Genomic DNA, 24,900 nt, shown 5'->3' on the forward strand with positions numbered 1-24,900 from the left:
TGAAGAGAAAATAACGTTGTCTTCTCTTTCATTGTGGCTGACCTTGCGTTGGAAAGGTTCAACGACAGCATTTGTTGAGGTGTGTGGCGTTCGTGTCCATGTATGCGTGCGTGCTTTCGTGTGTGCATGCGTGTGTGCGTGTGTGCGAGCGAGCGGTGTGCGGGCGGGCGTGCTTGTGCATGCGTGCGTGCGGGTGTGGGAGTGCGTGCGCGTGTGCCTCTGTGTCGGTGGATCTAAACAAGGATACTGCACCGCTTTTGTATAGCATGTACACATCTCTTATCCTCGTGTATGTATATGTATATATATATATATATATATATATATATATATATATATATATGTATATACATATATATATATGTGTGTAAATTGATTCAACATTTACCATTATCTGCAACGGCAAACCATGGCGGTAAGCTAACATTGTTTCGTCATTGAAATTGACGAACGCACCCGTGACGGAACACAGCAGCCGACTTGCCGTTGATACAGCCATGGTCGGCTGAGCAGCTGGCTCCCGACTGGCGATGTGCTAAGCTGTCACCCTCGCCGCAAACCAGTACAAATATGAAGTGGCTGGCGGCCGCGGCGCCCCACTCCCCGTGACCTCGGTGTGCCCTGTGCACCGGGCGACGGCGATCCCGTGCTCGCCGGCCGGTGCCAGGCCGGCTGGACGGGCCATGTTGTGTCCGATGTTGGCTGGACGTGCTATTGCGTCCGATGTTGGCTGGACGGGCCGTGTTGTGTCCGATGTTGGCTCGACGTGCTATTGCGTCCGACGTTGGCTGGATGTGCCATTTTGCGTCCGCTGTTGGCTGGACGTCTCGTCTCTCCGTGTTGCAGCTCAGTCAAGCCAGCATAGCGTCGTACGAGTCGAAAGGGTTCGGCCAGATCTTCACTCTGACCGGGCGGTACAGAGGCATCACCGTGCGGATACAGAATTTGAACTTCAGCAAGAAAGTAGACATATCGCGCGCCGTGATGAAGGAAATACGGTAAGAACATGGTATTTCCATGGAAAGTGCATGGTCCATTACAGAATGTGGGCTCCTTTACAAAAAAAGATCGGACCACAGCTCTAGTGCGTCCGGGGTTACAAGTCAAATAAAGTCGATTCTTGAAGGCGTTTACATGCATTGCAGACGTCTTAAGCTTCTCTGCTCAGGATTATCGGTAACAAATACGAGTGCGGCAGAACTGATTGTCCAGCTCACTTCTTTGCGCGGGAAGGGGGCTCGCCCGTGGCCATCCTGAGGTCGCCCTTTTCCCCAGCCGTGGGTCAGGTTTGGCAGGTCGCCGGCTGACGTCACTGATGCACAGCTGTCGCCTGTTTCGGCTGATGTCACGAGTGCACCGCTGTCGCCTGTTTCGGATGACGTCATAGGTGCACCGCCGTTGCCGGCTGACGCCACTGGTGCACCGCCGTCGCTGGATGATGTCACTGATGCACCGCCGTCACTGGATGACGTCACTGGTGCATCGCTGTCGCCGGCTGATGTCACTGGTAAACCGTTGTCGCCTGTTTCAGCTGACGCCACTGATGCACCGTTGTCGTTGGCTGACGTCACTGGTGCACAGCTGTCACCGGCTGACGTCATTGGTGTACCGCTGTCGCCTGTTTCAGCACGATGCGTGAACTGCGTCATCAAAACGTCAACTCCTTCTTGGGTGGCGTCGTTGAACCGAGCTGCTTCAAGATCGTCAGCGACTACTGCACCCGTGGCAGCCTTCCGGTATGCCTAGAGGGGGGGGGGGGGAGTAGTGGTGTTGATGAATTTCACTCATGGTCACTTGCGGACGCAAATTGTTGATGAGAGCGAAGATGGCTGAAGTAGTGTGCTCGTGAAGTGTGGATGGCCGCCAACGAAATGGGATTTTCGTCCCACGAGGAGGAAAGTAACACACGATATGTAACATCAGCTATGCGTAATGATGTTGCGATCTGTAATTTAATGATGAGTTTTTGAACACTGATTCAAGCCGTTTCTCGGGAATATAACAAGTGTTCAATAGCGGTAAGCGTGATAGTTCAATTTTTGTATCTTGCAATATCTAGTGAGTCACGGAAACACTTCTAAAGTTAGCGTGTACAAAAGCGATAAGCTGGCGGGACTATAGCTGAGTAAAGGTATAGCGTACAAGTGGGTATGGGTATGGAAGGTATGGCGGGACCATAACCCCCTCAAGTTACGGCGTTTAGGTCGACACCAGGTCATGTTTTGGACGCCATTAAGGCGGAGTGTCCGTGTCGTAGGCCGCGCTCTCCCACCAATCTCATTGGTGGGGGATTTGGCGTTCCTGGTCACTTCTTTTGGCGACGCTGTAAGTTGTCACGGCATGCGGTCTTTGGGATGGGCGTGCACAGGTTCTTCCTTTTCAAAGCCGGATAAAGTGAGTGCCACTGAGGCTGCGTTCTTTCGGACTATGGCAATAGCCATACTTTGCCAGAGCCAGTCACTCTCTCGTCTGCCGCCCGACGAGGAAATCAGTCTGGCCACAAGACTTTCGACAACATTTTTCATCAATTGGCCACAAACTCGGCCGTTTTCAAAGGCCATTGGTCGGAGCTGAAACCGCTGAGTGAGACTCGAGCATTTGCTATTATTTCTGCATCCGGCTTCTTAACTGCGGTGCCAGCGGCTATCGCGGGAGGCATAAGGATGGAGGCGGCAAACGTGTTGGTGCGTTTGGCATCCCATACCGGGCTCTTATCGCGGGCAAACGAAAATATGGTCATCCCAGCACGCCTTTTACCGTCTCCCCGGTCGATGCCAAAGGGTTCCAGGATAGATGGGATTGCTGTTGCCGGTAACTCGCGCCTCATCATGTCATTAAGTGTTGTGTGTCCGGGCAGTTGTCCAGCTCTCAAACGACAAATCAGCGCGTGATACCCCTTACGGCCTCTAAGCCGCGTCTGTGTGGTCGACATAAGTCGGTGCCTGCGCGGAGGACAATGGCGAGCCATAGTGTGTTCCGGTCCAGCGGTGTTCAAAGGCTGCCAGGTGGTACGGCGTGGAGCCAAGCACTGCTTTATTGAGTCATGGCGCTCCGTGGCCCAGCTTGGCCGGTTTATTGTCAGTCGGTTGTTGATTGTTAAGAAAATGCTATTGATTTCACCCGGAAATCTAGTTTTCTCGATGCCCTCAGTTGTTTTCAAGAAAATGAACTTGCACAATGTCCATGTCCATGCATCACGAGCACGTTATATAAAGGTCGTGGGGTAGCCATGAGACGTGGCTGAATGCATGGTAAAGTTCAAGCCAGATCTGTCGGGAAGCTTGCAGTTCTCTGTAGGGGCGGCCAAACAAAATCAACAAGTTTTTTTCCTAAGGGGGGGAAAGGAAGGTGCCGTCTTAGATCGATCCATTCCATGGAACGTTTGGCACGTTCGATATAAATGAAAAAAATCATGTTGTTACAAGTTCACTCCCACTTCCACCCATTTCTATCCTCCCGAGAATCCGTTGTATGTTTGAGGGGGCATGGCTTGCATAATTCATGGACGTCCCTTAGATTAGATAAAAGGAACATTCCCAGGCACGTGTCACTCCTGTGCGTTTTGATAACATTTGTTTTGATCATTCTTAGCTAAAAGATTTTGATGCGTTTGTTCTTTGTACCCAGGTCTCTACGTTCTTCAGCTATCGATATTCCGCCACTACGGTACATCTGGATAATTTTGTTTCCATCGTGCTTAGTTCGAAGAGTTCGAGGTCTTTGTACATTGTCCCTAGCTCTCGACGTTCCTGACGATTTTCCTGGCGGGGACTTACTAGCCGCAATCTGTTACAGGATATACTGGAAGGAGACGAGCTGAATCTAGAATATATGTTCATCGCCGAACTTATCCGCGACTTGGTTAAGGTAAGTGGTGCTCGATTTTGCGAGAGGCTTTTGCTGATGACTGTAACCAGTAAAGAGAGAACTGATTTATAATCGAGTTAAATGCGATCAAAATCTTAGAGTTCATGTTAGACGGTGAGGTTCACGTGCATACCGAAATAGTGAAAGTCCAGTTCCCTAAATAATTTTCCCCTCAAGTTTTTAGCCTGACAGGATTTTGTAAGGACATTTTAGTGTCGTAGAATATTGGAACACTGACTGAATGACTGGCTGACCGACCGACCCACTGATCGACCTGCAACGGTATGATACTTCAATACTTTACTATAGTACGGTCATTACTACATTTGGCGCTTCAATGTGCTGGTAGGCCATATAAAAAGCTTTAGTAAGTACCGATTGTTACTTAAAGACCGGCTGCCAAATAGTTGACATAAAAGCGAATTCACATGCCAGAAAACGGGGTATAGATCATCATATCTTAGGTAAATATGACCAGAATCTGCTGTCAACACTTGAATGAAAAACAAACGCCAGGAACGCTCCAAATAGACCTGGCGTCGTCATGCGAATTATGCAAATTCTGTGTTGAGTAGATCGGTTGTTTTGACCATTGCAGGGCATGCTGTACTTGCACACCTCTACGCTGCTCATGCACGGCAATCTCAAATCGTCCAACTGCGTGGTGACCTCCAGATGGGTGCTCAAGGTCACTGACTTTGGCCTGCACGAGCTGCGCACGATGTCAGACCGCGACAGCGAGTGTGATTACCAGTACTACAAGAGTGAGTCCTGCCCCTCCGGTCCGCGGTGTCCCTCAGATGTGTTTGGCTCCAGCTGGTAGCAGTGCTTTCATCTGGCTGCTCGAAGTCGAGGCGCGCAGTTTATGGAGCACCAGTAGAGTGAAATGTTTGATTAAATCGTGAAACCCTATCACATAAAACCCTGAATTCACGGACATGGGATTCTTTTCTGTACAGGTGGGACGTTTTGTTGCCTTTTTCATCAACACGGAAAGGGCTGAAACGATAAGCAGGGCCATTTCATGGACGGCATGGACCGGTCAGCCCACAACCGTGCGCTACGTGCGTGTCGGCGGCGCGCGCGCCGCGATTCTAGATGGCCTTGGCCGCCCACGCGCAGCGGCGAGGCCCAGCTTTTCGAGACTTCTGTTTGGATGGCACGTCTCGAGTACCTCTTCGTGCGTCTATGCACCATTTCCGCCGGTGATTCTTATTTCAGTTACCGCGTGCTGCGATTCGAAGTTTTTGTGACCGATGTGCCGTAGGTGTAGTGTAGTGTGCCGTAGGGACACTGATGTAGACGGGTCTGACCTGGAACATTGGAGACGGGAACAGGAACGAAGATCGGAAACGCTGCGGACGAATTTTCTGACAGCCTTTGTGTAGTTGAGTCGGGAGCTAGGGATGGGAGGAGAGAGGGAGGGGGCCGGGCTGGAGGTGGATCAGCAGGGACAAGCCAGTGGGAGAGGGGGAGGGGTCCTGGCTGGAGGTGGATCAGCAGGGACAAGCCAATGGAAGAGGGGGAGGGGGCCGGGCTGGAGGTGGATCAGCAGGGACAAGCCAAGCCCTGACCCAAATATCCATGAAGTGTTTTGTGTTTTTTTTTTTGTTGCTTCTTTAATTTTATGTTTTGTTTGTGTACACTGTTTACGTTGTGTGCTATGTGCCGTCAGTTTTACTTCGGAACGGTATTTTTGCATGCTTCTCCGGCACTGGTAAGAAGAGCTTGCGTTGAACGAAGAACGCAGTAACTCATTGCAATGTCAACAAAAAAATTATCAGCAAGCCTGCCATTTTGCTGAAAAGGGTTCTTCATGTGGGCGATGTCAGCCTCGAGTGACATTCTCACGTGTCAGGCCTCATAGGAGATCTTTTGATCTCCAATAGTTCACCAGTGGTCGCGAGCTGTTTCTGCATTCATTATAGTTTCAGAAATCCTGGCAATAAAACATCATCGACCAGTTAAATTGCGTAATAACTGCATGTGCACCGGATGTCTTCTCAGATGCGTGGGTTCGGTGTGTTCTATGTTAAACGTTGACTTAAGAACAGTTTAGGTACTTTGACAAGCCGTACGTGGACAACATCGATCAACAGATTAGGTGGTGCTGCTGCTGTTAGTTTATTTACAGCGACTACTGCAGAAATTCTGCACCACATCTTGGTATTTTGGAATTACACAATTTTCCAAAAATGAGTGGAGAAATTGGATGGACAGGTGCTAAAATACTTCTTGATTTTTTGTGTCGCTGATATCATTCTGTCATGTCACAAATTTGTATGTATTTCAACTTATTTCATGCTGTTCGTATACAAAACACTTTGATTCTATGACACAAACAGGTTGTTGATTGATCACGATAGTAGATGCTCGTCGTTGAAACAGATAGAAATCCCATGGCGTACGCTGCCACCTATTCCTTAGGCCGTGGGGCTTATAATGTGATATGGGAACGCAAGCACCAATTTTCCCAACATTCGCGGTTTGTAGCTTTTTTGGGTCACCGTTTTACGTCTGCCGCTTTTGTCATCATGTGCTGATTGCGCTGGGTCAATCTGAAGTGCTCATTAAAATTGTATTCACGAAAGCCTGGGATACACATTACTTGCCCACGGTAGCTTTCTTCCTTTCCGTTTATTTCGTGTGAGCGAATGCAGCGAGGTGAGCGATGAGTGGGGCTATTGTTAGTGGCATTATTGCAGCAGCGGTTTTTATATTTGAAATAAAAACAAACCCAAAATTTTTGGTCGACCTGATTTCTTTAGCCTTTTTGAGCGGACAGTTGGTGCATCCTTGGACTTCAGACTGAACTTCGCACAAGAACTTGCAGAATACGGCACATCCTATGGAAGCCGTGTGGGCGTTGGACGCGGGCGACGTGCCGGGACCGGTGGTGGCCCCAGCCCCGATCCGCTGGGCGCGTCAGGTGGTGGCCTCCGCGGCCCGACAGCGGCCTGGGCCGCCCTCGCACACCTGCTGTCACGATGTCGAGCGACTGCGGCGACTCAGCTGCCGCTGCTGATAGGTCACGACGATAGGTAACACGGTATCGATCTGCATTGGCCCCCCGCCAGGCACGATGGGAGCAAAAAGCTGGTACACCCCAACGTTCGGTATCGCCGGTGAGCCACGTGCCGATTCCGGGCTGTTGTCCCCCTCCTCCCCCCCCCCTTATTGCCCGACGGAAACGCTTTTTGCAGCGGCTTCAGCGCTTTTTTGTTTGTTCTTGTTTTTTGTAAAAAGTTTGCTTTTTAAGGCATTGGCTGTCCGAAGGCTAACGAATCACTTACGCTGACTAATACGATTTCACTTTACATGTGGTCACGTATACACTGTCATGCTGCACATGTTACATAAATGAGAAATGAGGAATTATGCTGATGCTCTCTTTCAACATAACATATGCTTTGCGTTGCCCGGTTTGTGGCTCGCACCATTTCCAGATTAAATTGAAGCTCACCATCTAAAACGCCTGAAAGGTCCGAGGTTCGGATCTTGAAAACTGCCTTCCATGCAATTCAAATGACACTCTTCGCGCTCAGCAGAACAACACAAGCTCCTGGCATCAGCGCCTCGAGTGATTTACGACAGAAGCACCTCCATGAACCATCCTCGCGTCACGTGCTCGATTTCCAACTGGTTTGCACCAGCTCAGACTGGCTGATTCATGCCACGTGCACCCTTTTAAGCTTCAGCGCCGGCACCAGCTGGATATCCAGTGGTTTTTGCCATTTGGGCCTTGCACGGCACAAGTCCGGCACAAGTTTGCACGGCACAAGTCCGGCACACACGACGGCGGCACGTCTGAGCGGAACGCTCACGGTGTCCGTGAAGGTGTCGTATAATGGGTGGGCAGGGGAGCTGTGACGGAGAAAACGATGCCTCCGTGCAACGGCAAATAGCATCAGCCTGTTGGAAGATGACAAATATGGAAGGATCAGGTTAGCCGAGAGTTCCTTCGTCATTCGTGACAGTGGCTGCGGCATACATGAACAATTCGCTCAAGATATTTTTGTGCATAGTTGTTCTTTCCTTTCGGTCAGGAAGGATACCTTTTTAGAGTTGTTCTTTTACCTCATGTTTAGTGTGGCAGACTTGTTGGAATTCATATGTTGTGACATGCGGTCGACATTGTGAAAATAGTGAAAATCATTCGGTTACAAAGCGGGCTCGGTTATGGAAAGGGCTATGATTTGGCTTATGGAATAGACTATGGATAGGCTAAATAGACCTATCCTATAGAAAGGGCTCTGAACACATGAGCCTTGCAGGCCACCCGCCAGAGCCCTTTCTGTAGGATAGGCCTGTTAGGAGTGCGTGTTATTCAATTATATAGGAGTGTCTATAGGAGTGCTATATATATATATATCGAGCCTATAGGAGTGCGTGTTAAGAATTGGTGCCAAACCGGCTGAGCGCCTCGTCAGCGCGCGCGGAGCTGGACTGGGCTGTTCAGATGCACATGCGTGCCATGTGCTGAAAGATCGCAGAGAGTGACTTAGGTCATTAATTATGTTCGTATTAAAGTGCATCTTGTGTGTTATCGAAGTGCGTGTCGCGCGCTGTCTTAGGGCACAAGTTGTCTATGATCCATCAAAAACTTCCTCCCCGGGTAATACGTAGAGCTTAGAGCGTTTTTCAACGATGTTGACGTCATATGCACAGACCTTGGCTTCCCGCTGCCAAGACAGGTTCCTATGCCTCCCTGCTTACAGCAGGCATGACAGGCGTTTCATGGTGCTGATGGCTATCATTATGGCTATGTCCGGCTGAAGTTTGGCGGGACACGACGCCGTCAAACGTGTCCTCTTCTGAGCCACTGAACGCGGCCAACTTACGTCGGACGACCGCGTCAGACGCAGAGCAATGAAAAGGCCAAAATGTTCACTGGTCAGTTACGCATGAGCCATCGCTTCTCTTCGCCACCACCTGGCGCCGGATCCCCCTCTCGAGCTGACCGCCAAGCATCGTATGACGAGTGCAGCGGTCCGCCCAGCTCCTGCTGACTCCCCCCCCCCCCCCGCCAGGTCAGCTGTGGAAGAGTCCGGAACAGCTGCGCTCGCCACCGACAGCGCCGCACCGCTCGCAGGCGGACGACGTGTACGCGTTCGGCATCATCCTGCACGAGATCATGTGCCGCGAGGGTCCGTTCGGCAGCAGCGCGCCGCGCGAGGAGCCCAAACGTGAGCAGGCACCGACCGCCGGGCGCAGAACCTAGGGGGTTAGCTGGAGGACGGACCGTGCCATGCTCACGAGCACCGTCGGCCTCGCATGTCAAAATAGTGTATGGTGGAGGCGCTGCTGCGCTGCGGTCAAGGCATGCTCGGAAATTCCTCTTCATCGTCCTGCTCTGCACACATGGTGTGAGTTTGACCCTCTCCCGACCCTTGACCTACCTCCGCCGAAATGATGAATACGCAAGCTGTTTCCCGCGGCCCATGCTCCACGTCTCGTGTGCGCAGTGCGCCCGCGGCGGAACGCCTCACTCGCCGTGTGCCCGCGGCGGACACCTCACTCTCGTGTGCCCGTGGCGGACGCGTGTATCGCGTGCCCGCTGTAGGGACGGGCTCTGAGGCGTCCCTCAGGTGACCGCATTGTCGGCGGGTGACCCCAGTGTCGGCGGGTGACCCTGGTGTCGGCTTGTGCTGCAGAGATCGTGGAGCGGGTGCAGGCGGGACCGGGGCCGGGGCCGGACGACCAGCCGTTCCGGCCCTCCATCGGCTGTCTGCGGCCGCCTCCCGACATGCCGGCAGAGTCAGAGAAGGTCAGTTGATGCCGGGTGTCGGACCAGATATCGGTCATGGATGTCTGGAGAGCTGCCGGCTGTCGGGGGCAGGAGGGCTAGAAGAGTTCTCGTCTGGTGGTGGTGGTGGGTGTCATCGGGGTAGATGGAGATTAGGTTCCGCTGAGGGCAGGTTATCTGACCACCGTAGCAGAGTGAGGGCCAACGCTCACTTTTGTAAAGCGGCGTCTAATGGTTGCCTAGAGCAGGAGGTACCGCCATCGCCATAATCATTAATGCCTCCTTTCATGAGAAAAAAAGAAAGAATACGTGGGATATGTAGCCATGCAGTTATACGCTGCCATGTCCAGAATCATCGTCTCCATCACCAGCTGTGTCACCTTCTCCGCTCTGGCCCGGCAGCTGGTGGTGGAGTGCATGCAGCAGTGCTGGAACGAGTCTGACCTGGCCAGGCCCACATTTCTGGACGTGAAGAAGATGCTACAGCCCCTCCGCTCCGGACTGTGAGCATGGGCCCAGTGTTCCACTGCCCGATGACACGCCGCCAGGTTATGGCTTGCCGTAACGTCTGGACATTTTGAACTCCCAATTTTTTGCTGTGCATGCCGTGCAGGTTTTGTGCATGCCAGCACTAGACACAGCCAATGGGCCTCTCTTTCCACTCGGAAGTTCTCTCCCGTCCGGACAATGGATATGGCCGCACGTGTCATCTCGGACTTATCACGGTGGGGCTGGCTAATTGGCTGGCTTCGGATCAGCTGTTGAATGACCTCGTGACTCGACTGAGATGCCTGCCTCCTCTGCTCGCCTGCTACTCTCGCCAGCCTGAGAAGTGCCTGCAGTGTTGAGACAGCCTGTTCTCCGTAGCTCTTGGGCCATCTGTGCCATCTTTGCGTTGTGAGCTGGTCAGTGGTGCTGAGGCGCTCGTTACTTGTGATCTGGTCAGTGGTGCTGAGGCGCTCGTTACTTGTGATCTGGTCAGTGGTGCTGAGGCGCTCGTTACTTGTGATCTGGTCAGTGGTGCTGAGGCGCTCGTTACTTGTGATCTGGTCAGTGGTGCTGAGGCGCTCGTGACTTATGAGCTGTTCAGTAGTACTGAGGCGTTCGTTACGCCAGATCTGTGTGGCGAGCGCTGTCGCTGCTGCTGCTCTGTTACTTGCCATGGATCTGCGCGTGGCCAAAGTCAACAAGAGGTTTCTCAGCGCTCTTCTTTGGGTCATTCGGAGAAAGAAGTAAGCTGTTTGAATGATCAATACGTTAGCTGTTCCCGGATCAGGTGTAATTCTGTGGGTCGACGGAGCTGACACCACCTCTTCATTAAATGCAGGCATTGCCCTAAGAAGCGTACATCAAGTGTAGGTCAAGTCATGCTACATGATTTGCTGTGTTCATACTTGGTATGCGTTGTCCAGATCTGTTAATCTGGTAAACCAAATGATGGAGAAAATGGAGAAGTATGCGAACAACCTGGAGGATCTGGTGAGGGAGCGCACCCACCTGCTGAATGAAGAGAAGCAGAAGACGGAGGCTCTTCTCTATCGCATGCTGCCACCGTAAGACTTATATAACATCGGAATGTTTTGCTCGGCGTTTTCACTCACTTTAAATCGAGTGTTTTTTGCTAACCTCCACGAGAATCGTTTGCAAAATTCACAGAAAGCACACGATGATACTCACAATTGCTGATTTGTGTTCATCATAGAACGCTTACGTGTTTGATGCAGGTAGATGGGATTGCAACGCACTGGACATTTAAGCTGAGCCGAAGGCGGAAGTGTCATCGAAATTTATGTCATATAGTCCACCGTCAGAGACGGCGCCGCGAGTGGTGAAGGTGAAGCTCTGGGCGGTCAGGTCGCTTGGGCACAGCACGTTCGGAGGCGAAAACTTATAGAACAGCCGCTAGGAGTTGAGCTTGTTTGGGCGCTGGGGTGGCAGTCGGTGACCTGCTCCGAGCTGCCAGCAACGTCCGCTCCGCTGAGAGCTGAGCTTGTTTTGGCGCTGGGGCGGCAGTCGGTGATCTGCTCCGAGCGGCCAGCAACGTTCGCCACTTTTAATGACTGGAGTGCGGCGAAAACATCACGTGCGAGCAGTACCGTCCCGCAAGGCCAGAAGTCATGTGTCACATTACAAGTCATAGCACATGATCTTTTTACTCTGTGTATGGCAGAGCGATGTTGTTGGTTTTCTTGTAGCGCGATTATCCACTGGGTATAAAAAGTCTTCCGTGAGGCCGGACGTGTGTGTTTTTACCCGTCTTGGCTGATAGTCGGGGCATTGTGTGCACGCTATTTGTGACTGGTTGTAAAAACACTTCATATCATATCACATCGTTCCACTTTCCGGGCGATAATGTGCCCCTAATATTACTCGCGGTATCTGATTGTTTTGGCCTTGCCGTGCTGGTGCTGTGCCGGCTGACCTGACGATGGTGCTGAACAGGCCCCGTACGCTTTCGATACCATTCAGTTTTACGGGATACTCCTCCTTTGGCTCCCGAGCTCCTGAGCTCTCGAGGTTCCGAGCACCTGAGCTCCCGAGCTTCCGAGCTCCCGAAATCCCGAGCTCCCGAGCTTCCAAGCTCTCGAACTCCCAAGGTCCGGAGTTTTCAAGCTCCCGAACTCCCGAGCTTCCGAGCTCCCGAGCTCCCGAGCTCCCGAGCTCTCGAGCTCTCGAGTTCCCGAGCTCTCGAGCTCCCGAGTTCTCGAGCTTCCAAGCTCTCAAACTCCCTAGGTCCCGAGTTTTCAAACTTCCGAACCCCCGAGCTCCCGAGCTCCCGAGCTCCCGAGCTCCCGAGCTCTCGAGCTCCCAAACTCTCGAACTCCCAAGGTCGCGAGCTCCCAAGCTCCGGACTCCGGAGCTCGTCTTTGCCGTGCCCTTCACCCGTCACCGCCGCCGCTGCCGGCCCGGGAGCGTTGCGCCGCTGCCAGGCGGCCGTTCGCCGCGTGACCCCGGCGCCCGGTCTGACGGCGTATGACCCGCCGGCAGGCCGGTGGCGTACAACCTGACCCGGGGTATCCCCGTCCAGCCGGAGACGTTCGACTCAGTCACCATCTACTTCAGCGACATCGTTGGCTTCACACAGATCTCAGCCGACAGCTCGCCGCTACAAGTGGGTCACGCCGGTGTATTCTACCCGCCCCCCTCACCCCCACCCCCTGCACCACCTGTCCGGTAGAGTGCACATGTGTCTCACGAACGGTGGGTTTGTCCCTCCCTCCTAACCCTGTCAAAGCTACTTAGTTAGCAAGTATCCTGCTGTCGGAACCGGGGTGGATGGGGTCTGATCTCCTCCGGCGGAGTTGGAGGCATCCACTCCCAGATGTGACCTCTCCCCCTATCCGGGCTGGTGGTGGCTCACATTTGTCCAGCTGCTGGAGCTGGCGGGCCCCACACGTGACCCACTGCCGGGACTGATCGAGCTTGCGCGTCTCGTCGTGCAGGGGGAGGGGGAGGGGGACGTCCCCGCTATAGGTTCACATATGTGGCGACTGCCGATGGATGAGGCCTCTCCTCTCAGTCGGATTGATGATCTCACACAAGTGTTTCAGTTCATGTCTCTCTACTTTTTTGTGAACGCACCTGGCAGTGACCTTTCGTGCCTACATCATTGTCGATGGTAGTTTCTGGGTAGACGCGAGTTATAGGCCTTGTTTGTGCTCACTGGAGGCAGGTGGCCGGTGACAGTCGCTTTGAGTGTGTGTAAACGGGAGTGTGTGTAAACGGGCCAGCAACATGTGTTCGGGAGTGTGTGTAAGCGGACCAGCAACATGTGTTCGGGAGTGTGTGTTAGCGGACCAGCAAAGGGAGATGATTTAAAGTTCAGATTGCTCTAGCGTTATTCAAAAAAGCCTCACAGAATGGCTGACGTTGAAATTGGGTCATCTTTGTCAAATTGGTCAGCGGCCGTCTTCCACGATTTTGTAAAGATGTGGCCACAGGCCATGCCATCAGTATGGAACAAAATGGAAGGTTGAACTGGGATATCAAACTTCTCGTCGGCATTGTCAAAAATGAGTACTTAAAAATGAGTTTCATAAAGCTCGTTGACTGATGCCGTAAAGGAAGCTGAATGCTGTATGTTTCCGCCTTTGGGCCATCGGTCACCAGCATCTGGGCGGCGAAACTGAGGCTGCTCCTCAGCTTCCCCCTCGCCGGTCCAGGCATGGTCTCAGCTGCCCCCTCGCTGGTCCAGGCATGGCCTCAGCTGCCCTCTCGCCGGTCCAGGCATGGTCACCCAATATTGTCGGGTGTCTGGCTTCACTGCAGTTGGAAGCACTCAGATGCTTTTATCTCTCCGGCTTTGGGTAGCGTGAAGTACTCTGGTGTCATAATGCTCTTTGGTGGAAGTCGGATAGATATCGTTGACAAGCTGCTGTGAGGTTAGTCATTTCAAGAGCGGACGGATATCGATGATCGATATAAGGTGACACTGCGGCCCGACAAGCCTAGCTGAGACGCCCGAGACGCTCTGAGTGGAAACACGAGCAAGAAAGCCTTATCGACTCAACGTATGAAACAAAGTGGTGCACACTTACACCCGGTGTGGTCTACGGAGGCGCCGACGCCTGAAGTCCGTCTCCACATGTTGTAACGTGCTCGGTGCCCGCGTTCAAAGCATTATCATACGGTTGGATGATTTGCTCGTGATAGCGCAAAATGGGCCAAGTGAGTATTTTATTAGATTGACATAAAAGATGGCCATGTCAGATCAAAGTAATGAGCAGGTGTGTCTCGATTTCCCTCCCTACAACCGACGTGTGAAGCGCGTCGTTGAAGATTATGTTGGCTACCAGCGCTGCGAAATAACTGGAGGACGACACATGAAGCTGGTGCGAGCACAGATCTGGCGAATGCGGGTCGTCCTTGTGATGCGTTTAAGTACAGCTCTTGTGGTCAGCAATGACCTTGTGATGCGTTTAAGCCCAGCTTTTGTGACCAGTAATGACCTTTTCAACGCGATGAAGTAAAAAGACACGTGGAAGGTGAAGTAAGAAGACACGTGGAAGGAGGTAGAAATACGGTAGCACTGTGCTCATCTTGTGTTACCGACTCACTGCGGCTTACACCGCGGGATAACTCCAAGTTCAAGCGTTTACGTCCAAGCGCTTACGTAATCATGGTCTTTGTCCCATTATTGGCTGGACCCGACATTTCGTTTGCCGTTTGTTGGACGCGCGCACCTCGTTGATCGGATATCTTCGAAACATAGCACTGACGCGTGGAGTTCGCCAAATTGTAAAGAATGTACCTGCTGCGCGGTCTGCAGCGCCATATCAGGGTTTGCCGTGCGCTCTGATGGACCTCCCAAGTACGTTGGCTACAAGGCCTTTTCTTGGCCAAGGGTCACCGCATGCACCCGGTGAGACTGGGGTGACGGGACCGCGGGGTGAAACGGGCTGGTGAGACGGGGGTTACGAGACCGCAGGGTGAAACGGGCCGGTAAGACGGGACTACGGGACCGCAGGGTGAAACGGGCCGGTAAGACGGGGCTACGGGACCGCAGGGTGAAACAGGCCGGTGAAACGGGGGTTACGAGACTGCAGGATGAAACGGGCCGATGAGACGGGGTTACGGGACCGCAGGATGAAATAGGCCGGTGAGACGGGGCTACGGGACCGCAGGGTGAAACGGGCCGGTGAGACGGGTTACGGGACCGCAGGGTGAAACGGGCCGGTGAGACTGGGTTACGGGACCGCAGGATGAAACGGGCCGGTGAGACGGGGGTTACGAGACCGCAGGATGAAATGGGCCGGTGAGACGGGGTTACGGGACCGCAGGATGAAACGGGCCGGTGAGACGGGGTTACGGGACCGCAGGATGAAACGGGCCGGTGAGACGGGGTTACGAGACCGCACGATGAAACGGGCCGGTGAGACGGGGGTTACGAGACCGCACGATGAAACGGGCCGGTGAGACGGGGCTACGGGACCGCAGGATGAAACGGGCGCAGAGGAAGGAAGGGCAGATGAATGCAGGCTGCCCGCGGAATGTTTATGTTTTGCTGAGCTGTGTTTTGATCGAAGGGAAATGTGCCTATGTCTCATCCATTTTATTTGCGATTTCAGGTGGTGGAACTGCTGAACGACCTGTACACCCTGTTTGATGACATCATACAGGGCTATGATGTCTACAAAGTCGAAACAATCGGTGACGCATATATGGTCGTAAGTTGGTCGACCGTTGTGGAACCTTCTGCGTCTTCTGTATCGTTTTAAACTCAGCAATTCATTTTATTTCACAAGTGCCTTTCATCTGGATGCCAACGCGGCATCACATTTGTACACCACGAAATGCTTGTTTTCGCGCAGGTAAGCTAGAAATATGCTGTTTTTTGTTGGTTGCCTGCACTTTTGGTTAAAGTTACATTTTCCCTGCATTTTCCTCCGCGGCTTTCCCTTCATTGTACGCATTGTTATTTTCCTTCGCGGGCAGCAGTGTCAGTGGAATTGTACAGGTTTCCTTTCTGAGTAGTGGTAGTAGTAATTGGGACTTTCGGGCGCTTCGACTGCCGGCTGTATGGCATTCATGGTATCCTCTCTGAACTGAATGCAGTCGTGTGTATAATTCTCAGTCGCCATTAGGTCAGTACACTATAAGAGCTATTCCGTTGTTCATTGCATTCGCTAACTTCTTGATTATTAGCGGTGGACGGCGGGAAGTTTTGGATATTTTGGCAAAAAAATAAGGACTCGTGCAAGATTTTGGTCGAAGACTACAGTACGAATCACGTGGCTTCATTAACAATTCATGGGCGAACTGCGCTCTCAGCATAGCCGACGGTTCATTTTTAGGACAGTGCGCCTTAGAAATACGATACAAAACGATAGGTCTTACGATTAACGCTTTAGTGCTACGTTAAACCTTATGTATGCGTAACGTTAACCGATGTAGATGTTTAACGTTAAACGCTCTAAACGAGCTTTTTGTCTCGGCGCCTGGCGGATACACGGCATTGGGTCAGCTGATTATAAAGGGTATGCTGTGACATCATTGCGTACTTTGGCAGGCCACCTCGCGCGCGCGGATGAAACTGTTTCCAGAATGAATCTTCTACCATTGTACTTCGAGAACTTTCACCCACCTGCGTCTTGATCCAGCTCAGTTTTTTATGGAAAACCCCGTACAATCTCTCTATTAACACGCGCTTGGGTGGGGAGGGGTAAATTGACCCCCTAAGGTTCTTCCAGAATGGTTTCTGAACGGCGCCAAATTTTGCATAGCTGTAGACAATTGAATAGCAGATCGTTTGACAAAAAATTGGATATGATTTGTGAGGTTGCTGACATCTGGCAGGTCAAAGTCAGGCTATGGTCTCAGCGAAGTCCGTTTCTGGAGAATCGTTCAATCTGATGCAACAACGTAGTATTAGGCGAAGCCATACATCTCCGAGATGCTTCCTCAGGTAACACAAGTATTGAAGGAGCAAATTATGTTGACCTTAGGTCAGGTATGAAGGTCAGACTAAGGTCATAGCCAACCTGTTTTATTACGCTATGGCTTGCTACATGGAATATTTTCTGGTGCTCGTTTCAAATTTACTGATAGCAGGAACCGCGTTATACATCTTCCATGGACTTCTTAGAGGTCAGAGTAAGTCATTGACATAAAAGGACCCAGGCCAACGTTTTGTTTTTACAAACATGCTGCTAAGCGTAATCTGTATCGCTTATTCAAATACAAAGTTCAGAGCAGTCTTCCATCATTTTGGTCACCATGACCTTCAAAAGGTCAAACAAGGTCACTGACCTTAGTGGAGCATGTGATCTTTTGCTTAGGAACAGTTATCTAGGTTGTGGGGACACTTCGGAGACCAATCTGGAATTTGACCTTGTTTGACCTTATAAGAGCCAAAGATTGCAACCTAGGAACCTCAAACTTTGACTTAAGTGAGTTCACGTATAGGTCAATACACCCTGAAAATTTGGTGTCTCTAGCTCTTCTGGTTCCCGAGATCTTAGGGGGGTCAAATTGACCCCCCACCAGAGCAAATGGTATCTAGCAGGCCACCCGGACGCGTGTTAAAAGTGATGTTACACAGTATTATCGGTCTGTGATACTGCTTCCAAACACAGATTTTGCTAGGACTGAGCCAAAACTCCTGCTAAAGCTCCGAATGCCTGTTGCCTGTAAAACTCGCAGAAAACGTGTTTATATGTGCTCTACCCGGCTGCGCATTCAGTATCATGTTCAGCAGCTACTGACTCTTTCTTTTGCCGCTAGGTGTCAGGTGTGCCCGAACGCAATGGGATCCGGCATGCGGGCGAAATCGCTTCGATGGCGCTCAGCCTGCTCCAGGCGATCCGCAAGCACACGATCCAGCACCGGCCCAGCGAACAACTCAAGCTGCGCATCGGGGTGCATACCGGTAGGTGGTAGGTGGGGGGGGGGGGGGGGGAGGGGAGGGACCGGGGGGGGGGGGGGGGGCGCTAGAGGGCTGGATGGACTGGGAGCTTCAGGCTGTGAGCCATTGCCCCGACTGGGGCGGAGGTCCCTCAACAGAGTTTGGACCTATATGGGCTCAGTAAGGAGGGCCAAGTTTTGAGGCGGCGATCTATGGCGTGCTGCTCGCTGAACTCCGTCGCACCAGGAGAAGGCAGGCCGGCTGTAATCTTCATCATCCACCCGTCATGGAGGCGGTGTCAACGTCACCAGACAGCATCGTCACATCCAAACTGCATCTTAAACTACTCCGTGCTGTTCTGCGGCCTCTCCGCGCCCCCAGTGATTCCCTGTGACGTAAGGTCCGGCGACACGCCGCTGACCCCCCCCCCCCTACCCTCCCCGCAGGTCAGGTGGTGGCCGGCGTGGTGGGACTCACCATGCCGCGCTACTGTCTGTTCGGCGACACCGTCAACACCGCCTCGCGCATCGAGTCGACCGGCGAGCCGTTGCGCATCCACATATCGGACCGGTGTCACCGCACGCTGGCGCGCCTCGGCGGCTACCGGACGGAGCCGCGCGGCCCCGTACCCATGAAGGGCAAGGGTCTAGTGGAGACGCACTGGCTGCTGGGCGCCGACGCCGGCACTGTGCAGCGGCGGCGTGTCGACCTGCCGTCGCTGCCACCACTCTTCTCGCGCAGCAGCGTGTGTCACGGCACGGCGGCGCAGTGTGCGTCCACCCTCAGTTTGCCGAGCGAGCGCACACGCGGCTCGGCGGCGGCGACCAGCGGCGCCCCGAGTCCGGCGCCATCGCGGTCGTCGGAGCGCCCGAACCGGCTGGCCGTGCCGCGCTGCCTCCACCGACCGAACGGACTGCCGCCCATTCGGGAGTCGCGCAGCCTGGAGAACTTCCGGCCGGCGCCGCGGCTGTCGGCGCCGCCGCACCGGCGCGACTCGCGCTCGGTCGGCAACTGTCGCGACCTGGGGCCGCCGCAGGACCTGGGGCCGCCCGGCGAGGTCCAGCCGCTCATACCGAGTCCGCGCCTGCTGCAAATGCGGCTGGCGTCCCAGCTGGAGTCGGCCGCGCTGGCTGATGAGGAGGAGGCGGAGGAGACGGAGGGTGAGGAGGCTGGTGGCGGCGGCGGCGAGGCAGCAGGGGAGGAGGCGGTGGTGGTGGTGCCGCTGCCGCCGGCCGCCGCGCCGCCCGCCTGGGACTGCCTCAAGGACTGGTTTCGGCGCTTCTTCAGCCGTCACCGACTCGAGCCGCCCATGCCGCTCAACGGCAAGCTCAAGCACAACGGCTACAGCCTCCACTCGAGCCACGACACGGCCGTGTGATGCGCCGCGGCTGGGCGACCGCGGCGCCGCCGTGTGATAGCCCTGGAGACGGCGGTCGGCAGCGGGGCTGGCGCGACGCTGGCCGGCCCCGCAGCGAGGTCCGGCGCCGGTGTGCGCCCCGTTCGTTTGAGTGCCATGTGGCTGTGGTCCGGCTGGGAGGAGCCCGACCGGCGCGGGCTCCCGCGCCGCGGCGGCAGGGACAACACGCGCCGGGGCCCGCGCGCGCCGGCGGCCCAGCGGGGTGTAGGCAGTTCCATAGTGTTCATGAGGAGGCGGCGGCGAAGCGGCCGCCCAAGTGCACATCTCATCACACACGATATTTGTCACGAAGTTGTTGTTTGATGTATTTACCTGTGCTGCCGTTTGTTGTATTTGCAGCATGTTTATTGTAATTAATATATCATGATCATCCACACCAGTGGCGTGGTGGCCGCGGTGATGAGTTTGAAAATTCCATGAGGTGATAGCGTGAATGAAATGCAATAAAGTTTCAGGCGCAATATAGTTCAGAGGCTATGTCACACTTGGCACTACGTCACGCGTGAGCAATGCTGGATGGAATTTGGTTTCCAAACGTTAATAGTGTACACACTGAACGTCCATCCGTCCGTTGTGGGGCAGCCTACAGGCTCTACCAGACCGATCAGCTGGTACTTTTCAAGGGATCGCAAACACTGCGAAGCTGGTGCCTAGAACAATCTTTGATCGTCCTCAAAGGTCACAGGCCAGCTGACTTTAGGCACCTACACAGAGCCTCTCGGTCGAACACACCGCAGAGGAACGGTGCGTGGCATGACAGCGTCCAGCTTACATGCATCAAAGCGCCTTGTCAAGTGGGTGATAGCTTCCGACTGCTGCTTAGCATCATCAGCTGGCCGCAGTGAGACCCGGAGTCCCCGTTCCTCACAGTACTGCCGTGGCGACGATGAGGCGCGTCTTTCGTTTCGTGATATTGCTTCTAGGAGCAGCCTGTTTTGTTGGCCGTTCGTAGCTTTTGAGGTTCACTGTAGATTAACAGAACTTGCGGCAGATTCTGCTCTAGACATACACACTGAGGTCCCCTAAGCGGACAGAGCACTGTGGAGACTTTGTGGTCAGCAGTGCAGCAGGCTAATGCTTTGACAGGAAATCGTTTGCAAGGAGACAAAACATGAACGTTTCGAGCGTCCTACGTCGATTCCATTCCTGGTGTCACCGGAATGTCAGTCCATCCCTGGCGTTACCCGGAGGCGTCATTCTTGGGAAAATCGACGGATGGGAGTTGAAAATCATGCGGTGGAGCTTGGCCGGTGCGGCATTTTGATGTACGCATTTGAATAGTACATCTTAAAAGACCATGCGTCCTTAACATTAAGAGAATATCGGTTGGAATATTGCACTCTACTGTAGCGAGCTGTGTGTGGCAAGAGGTGACGATGATGTGACGCACTGCAGCTGTTAGGTATTTTGCCGTTTTGCTAGGAGTGAGTTCACCGGTCATGTTGCGTTGAAAGATTAGACCGATGAGGCGTAGACTTGGCATCTTGTAAAGAACGCTGCTCCAAACACCGGCCTTGCAGGAAGGTGCTACTTTTGCGCGCTTGCGCGAGGCCAGACGTGCCCACGTGCGCGCGACTGACCAGGAATGCCCTCCAGGGGTGATGAGACGTGACGTCCGTTACCGGCGCTGTGCCGCAGCTATCACCGCCACGCACACCTAACGGCCGCAGGCTAACGCCGTCACACACCCAACGGCTGCAGTTAACCCCGCCTCACACACCTATCGGACGCAGCTAACGCCGCCACACACACCCAACGGCCGCAGCTAACGCCGCCACACACACTCAACGGCTGCAGCTAACGCCGTCACCCATACCCAACGGCCGCAGCTAATGCCACAACACACACCCAACGGCTGCAGCTAACGCCGCCACACACACCCAACGGCTGCAGCTAACGCCGCCACACACACCCAACGGCCGGAGCTAACGCCGTCACCCATACCCAACGGCCGTAGCTAATACCGCAACATACACCCAACGGCCGCAGCTAACGCCGTCAACCATACCCAACGGCCGCAGCTAGTGCCGCCACACATACCCAACGGCCGCAGTAAACGCCGTCACCCATACCCAACGGCCGTAGCTAATGCCGCAACATACACCCAACGGCCGCAGCTAACGCCGTCAACCATACCCAACGGCCGCAGCTAGTGCCGCCACACACACCCAACGGCCGCAGTAAACGCCGTCACACACACCCAACGGCCCCAGCTGATGCCGCCATGTACACCCAACGACCGCGTGAAATGCTCTACGAGCCATGAGAAAACTACAGCAGCAGTCCTGACAACCGCAGCCGCTGAAATGCGACCCTCGGAAGATAACGCGCAACAGACAGCCGGAGCCTGCCTTGACTCGGACGCGGAACATGTGAGCAAACAAAAGTTTGAACCGTGACTGAAGATCGCATTGTGATAGCAAAACCCACATGGCGAAAGAGATTGGGTTGTGTTGGGTGAGTACACCAGGTTTATTCCGGTTTATTTCGATTGGGTCAGGTTATGCTGAATTAGTCAGAACTAGACTGCGTCAGGTTTATAGCGTACTACTCAAGCTCCGTTAACGCTATCAGCACTTGCCTTCACGTTAATTAGTATTCCGAAGGCGACTTGAAACGACTTCACGTAAAGCTTTTGCCGATTGCAGTTGGGTCAGGTTGGGTGACGTGTTCGTCCGCCCTGTTTCATTTGAAGTCCTTGGCAATCCGAGTCGGGCTTAGGCGCCATGGCAGTAACCAAACACGGCATCGAACTCATGCAATTTAACAGTGGTTAACCCATGACTAGGCATCGGGCTCCCGATACAGGGATTCCGACTCGGGCTCAGGTCCGTGGGTTAAGACACATGCTGGCTGCGTAGAATAGACAGCAATGCTCCTCATACGAGCTCTGTGTTTACAACATACCTGAGTTGTGAGGGAGGCTGGGATCCCGGACCGTCGTCCCGTCGCCCGCGATATTGGGATCCTGGTCCCGGTTGGCCTGAAGGGTGTCTGTCCTGCACATTTTGTGTAACCGCTAAGAAGGCTTTCCTTCACTGTCTGACTGAGCACTGAGATACTAAATACAAGATGAAAGAAGTCGGTGTAAATAATGTGTCGTAGTAAGATAGACGCCGCTTACCTGTGCCAGCATAAACCGTAAACCTGGCAGACACGTGTATGGAACCGTTCTCAGAACTTAGCATTTTCGCGTGATCTGCCGACTACCCGGCAGTTCCCGTGGTTTGTACGCGTCGCCGGCGGGGAGCCACGGTCAACATTAGCGGCGTAGTACTCCCACGGAGGCATTCTCACGCAGCACCCTGACGATGGGCGTGGGTCCTGCGCTGCACACCAAATCATATAAAAAGTGGATCCGGTATCTGCTTTCACGCGGAAAAACGGACCAGCCGGCCAAGTGGAGCGCCGCAGGAGCGCCGTTTGGCAGGGCGGCGTCGGTTTCCATGGTCCCCATTCTGGGCGGTGTCATCGGCCGCGATAATGTGAGCGTGCGGCGGCCGTCGCGATGTCGGTGAGAACTTATTGTGGTGGTCAGCGAGAACTTACTGTGGTGGTCAGCGAGGACTTACTGTGGTGATCAGCGAGAACTTACTGTGGTGGTCAGCGAGATCTAACTGTGGTGGTCAGCGAGAACTGGCTGTGGTGGTCAGCGAGAACTTACTGTGGTGGTCAGCGAGATCTAACTGTGGTGGTCAGCGAGAAGTTACTGTGGTGCTCAGGGAGAACTGGCTGTGGTGGTCAGCGAGAACTGGCTGTGGTGGTCAGCGAGAACTGGCTGTGGTGGTCAGCGAGAACTGGCTGTGGTGGTCAGCGAGAACTAGCTGTGGTGGTCGATACGATAAGAGAAATGGACGCAAAGTCCATGCGTCAGTGTGATGTTTCGAAGACATCCGACCAGTTTCCCACACGCAAGCACGTATGGACAAACGGCAAACTGGTCACCTGTGGCCAGCTAATGTGGCGAAGACTACGACTGCAAACGTCGCAAACGTTTAAACTTCATTGAAGTAGGTACGTCGCAACAAACAGACCACGGAAAGCGCTCATCACATTTTCATGTACGAACCATGTCTCACAAACTCCGGCACCTGCCGAGGGCGTGCGGCTGCCGTCGAATCTGAGCTCCGTCTCGGCTGGCCTCGCAGCCAGCAGTTGGCAGCGCCGATCGCTGGGAGGCCAGGTGTTCTGATCACGGGCGTCATGCACCGGTTACGCCAAGAGACGATTCGTACTCAACGACGGAAATTAATATTCGTTAGACTCGGACCATCCATCACCGTGGCCATGCACTGCCCGTGCCGTTCCCGCTCCCCCCCCCCCCCCCCCCGCCTCCTCCCCCTGCAGATGTTGCTCAGTGTAGTACCGTAATATCCGCATTTATTGGAGATTTGGGGAAGCCGTATAACAGAGCAGCAATAAATGTGCGCCTTGTATTAAACGTGGGTGTTTCGTTTTAATCTCGGGTGGAGTGTTTCGTTTTTCAGGTCATGAGAGGTCTCGAGGCTACCGGACATCACTGAATATTGATGATATACCCATAAATTAGTGGAAGTTAATGTCTTGCACACCGTTTCTCCCATGTCATTTATAGTGACTTACTTCGCCACCTGCACACGTACCCTGTCCGCTACACCCGTTCCCCGCATCGGTCTTACTGCACCATGCCGTGCTGCTCCACGGAAGCCTCTACACCTCTTCCCTCTAGCCTTCTTGCACGCATTTGAACAATGACACTCCTTTCTGCACCTTTTCCCATCGGCTCCACTGAGATCCCCACACTCGTTCCTCTCGCAGCGTCTGTTCAGCGCCTTTTCCAAGCGCCCGGCTTCTCTCATGCCGTCCTTGCATCCCTGCCCATCGCCCGGATACTTTCGTGCCGTCCTCGCACCCTTGCCCATCTCCCGGCTTCTCTCGTGCCGTCCTCGCACCCTTGCCCATCGCCCGGCTATTCTCGTGCTGTCCTCGCATCCTTGCCCATCGCCCGGCTTCTCTCGTGCCGTCCTCTTTGCACCCTTGCCCACTGTCCCACTGCGCCTGGGCCCAGCTGTTGCCGTGGCGCGGCGGCCGGCGGCGGTGTCGGCGGTGTCGGCTTTGTCTCGGCGGCGGTCAGCGGGCCGCCGCGTCACCTGAGCGGTCGGCGTGGGCCGCGCTGGCCCCGATCTGTGACGGCGACGTCCTGCAGATGGCGCTGCCGGCAGCTGCCGTCGGCTTCTCCGGCCCGACGGCCGCCGGTCGCCGCAGTGACGCGCGTGCCCGCCGCACTGAGCGCCAGACCGGCGGGGGCGGCACGAGTCGGGTCAGGCGGAGAGGTCTGCCGGTGTCGGGGGAGGTCGGCAGCGGCCGGAGAGTGTCGTGTCCAGCCGGCGGCGACCGGACGGGCCAGGTCGGATCGACGGCGGCTCGACAGTGCCTGTCGCGTGACTGAGGGTGTCAAGACAGGCCAGTGTTGCCCGATTGATACGGGCGAGGTCGGCGGTAGCAGTGTAGCATCGTGTCAGGACTGCAGTGGCCCACAGCATCAGA

The 24,900-nt window shown here is 54.2% G+C and overlaps 2 protein-coding genes across 4 annotated transcripts in view; both read left to right on the forward strand.

Moving 5' to 3' along the window:
- LOC119103793 (receptor-type guanylate cyclase Gyc76C) overlaps nucleotides 1–19,823 on the forward strand; it is a 60,503-nt gene extending 40,680 nt beyond the window's left edge. For all 3 annotated transcript variants that reach the window (XM_037227448.1, XM_037227446.1, XM_037227449.1), the window contains 12 exons: nucleotides 847–998; nucleotides 1,628–1,736; nucleotides 3,796–3,867; nucleotides 4,466–4,631; nucleotides 8,898–9,053; nucleotides 9,522–9,634; nucleotides 10,016–10,116; nucleotides 11,026–11,166; nucleotides 12,602–12,725; nucleotides 15,682–15,780; nucleotides 17,837–17,981; nucleotides 18,404–19,823. In XM_037227448.1, the coding sequence (XP_037083343.1) occupies nucleotides 847–998; nucleotides 1,628–1,736; nucleotides 3,796–3,867; nucleotides 4,466–4,631; nucleotides 8,898–9,053; nucleotides 9,522–9,634; nucleotides 10,016–10,116; nucleotides 11,026–11,166; nucleotides 12,602–12,725; nucleotides 15,682–15,780; nucleotides 17,837–17,981; nucleotides 18,404–19,335 (2,310 nt within the window). In that variant the 3' untranslated portion in view covers nucleotides 19,336–19,823. The remainder of the gene's footprint in view (nucleotides 1–846; nucleotides 999–1,627; nucleotides 1,737–3,795; nucleotides 3,868–4,465; nucleotides 4,632–8,897; nucleotides 9,054–9,521; nucleotides 9,635–10,015; nucleotides 10,117–11,025; nucleotides 11,167–12,601; nucleotides 12,726–15,681; nucleotides 15,781–17,836; nucleotides 17,982–18,403) is intronic.
- Nucleotides 19,824–22,882: 3,059 nt separating this feature from the next.
- The window catches only part of LOC119103096 (uncharacterized), a gene marked incomplete at its 3' end in the record, with an annotated part of 9,814 nt that continues 7,796 nt past the window's right edge, over nucleotides 22,883–24,900 (forward strand). Inside the window, exon 1 of the mRNA XM_037226545.1 lies at nucleotides 22,883–22,888. Coding sequence (XP_037082440.1) covers nucleotides 22,883–22,888 — 6 coding nt within the window. The remainder of the gene's footprint in view (nucleotides 22,889–24,900) is intronic.

Source organism: Pollicipes pollicipes, unplaced genomic scaffold, assembly GCF_011947565.3.
Source record: "Pollicipes pollicipes isolate AB1234 unplaced genomic scaffold, Ppol_2.1 Scaffold_5724;HRSCAF=6776_pilon_pilon_pilon, whole genome shotgun sequence".
Taxonomy (NCBI): Eukaryota; Metazoa; Arthropoda; class Thecostraca; order Pollicipedomorpha; family Pollicipedidae; genus Pollicipes; species Pollicipes pollicipes.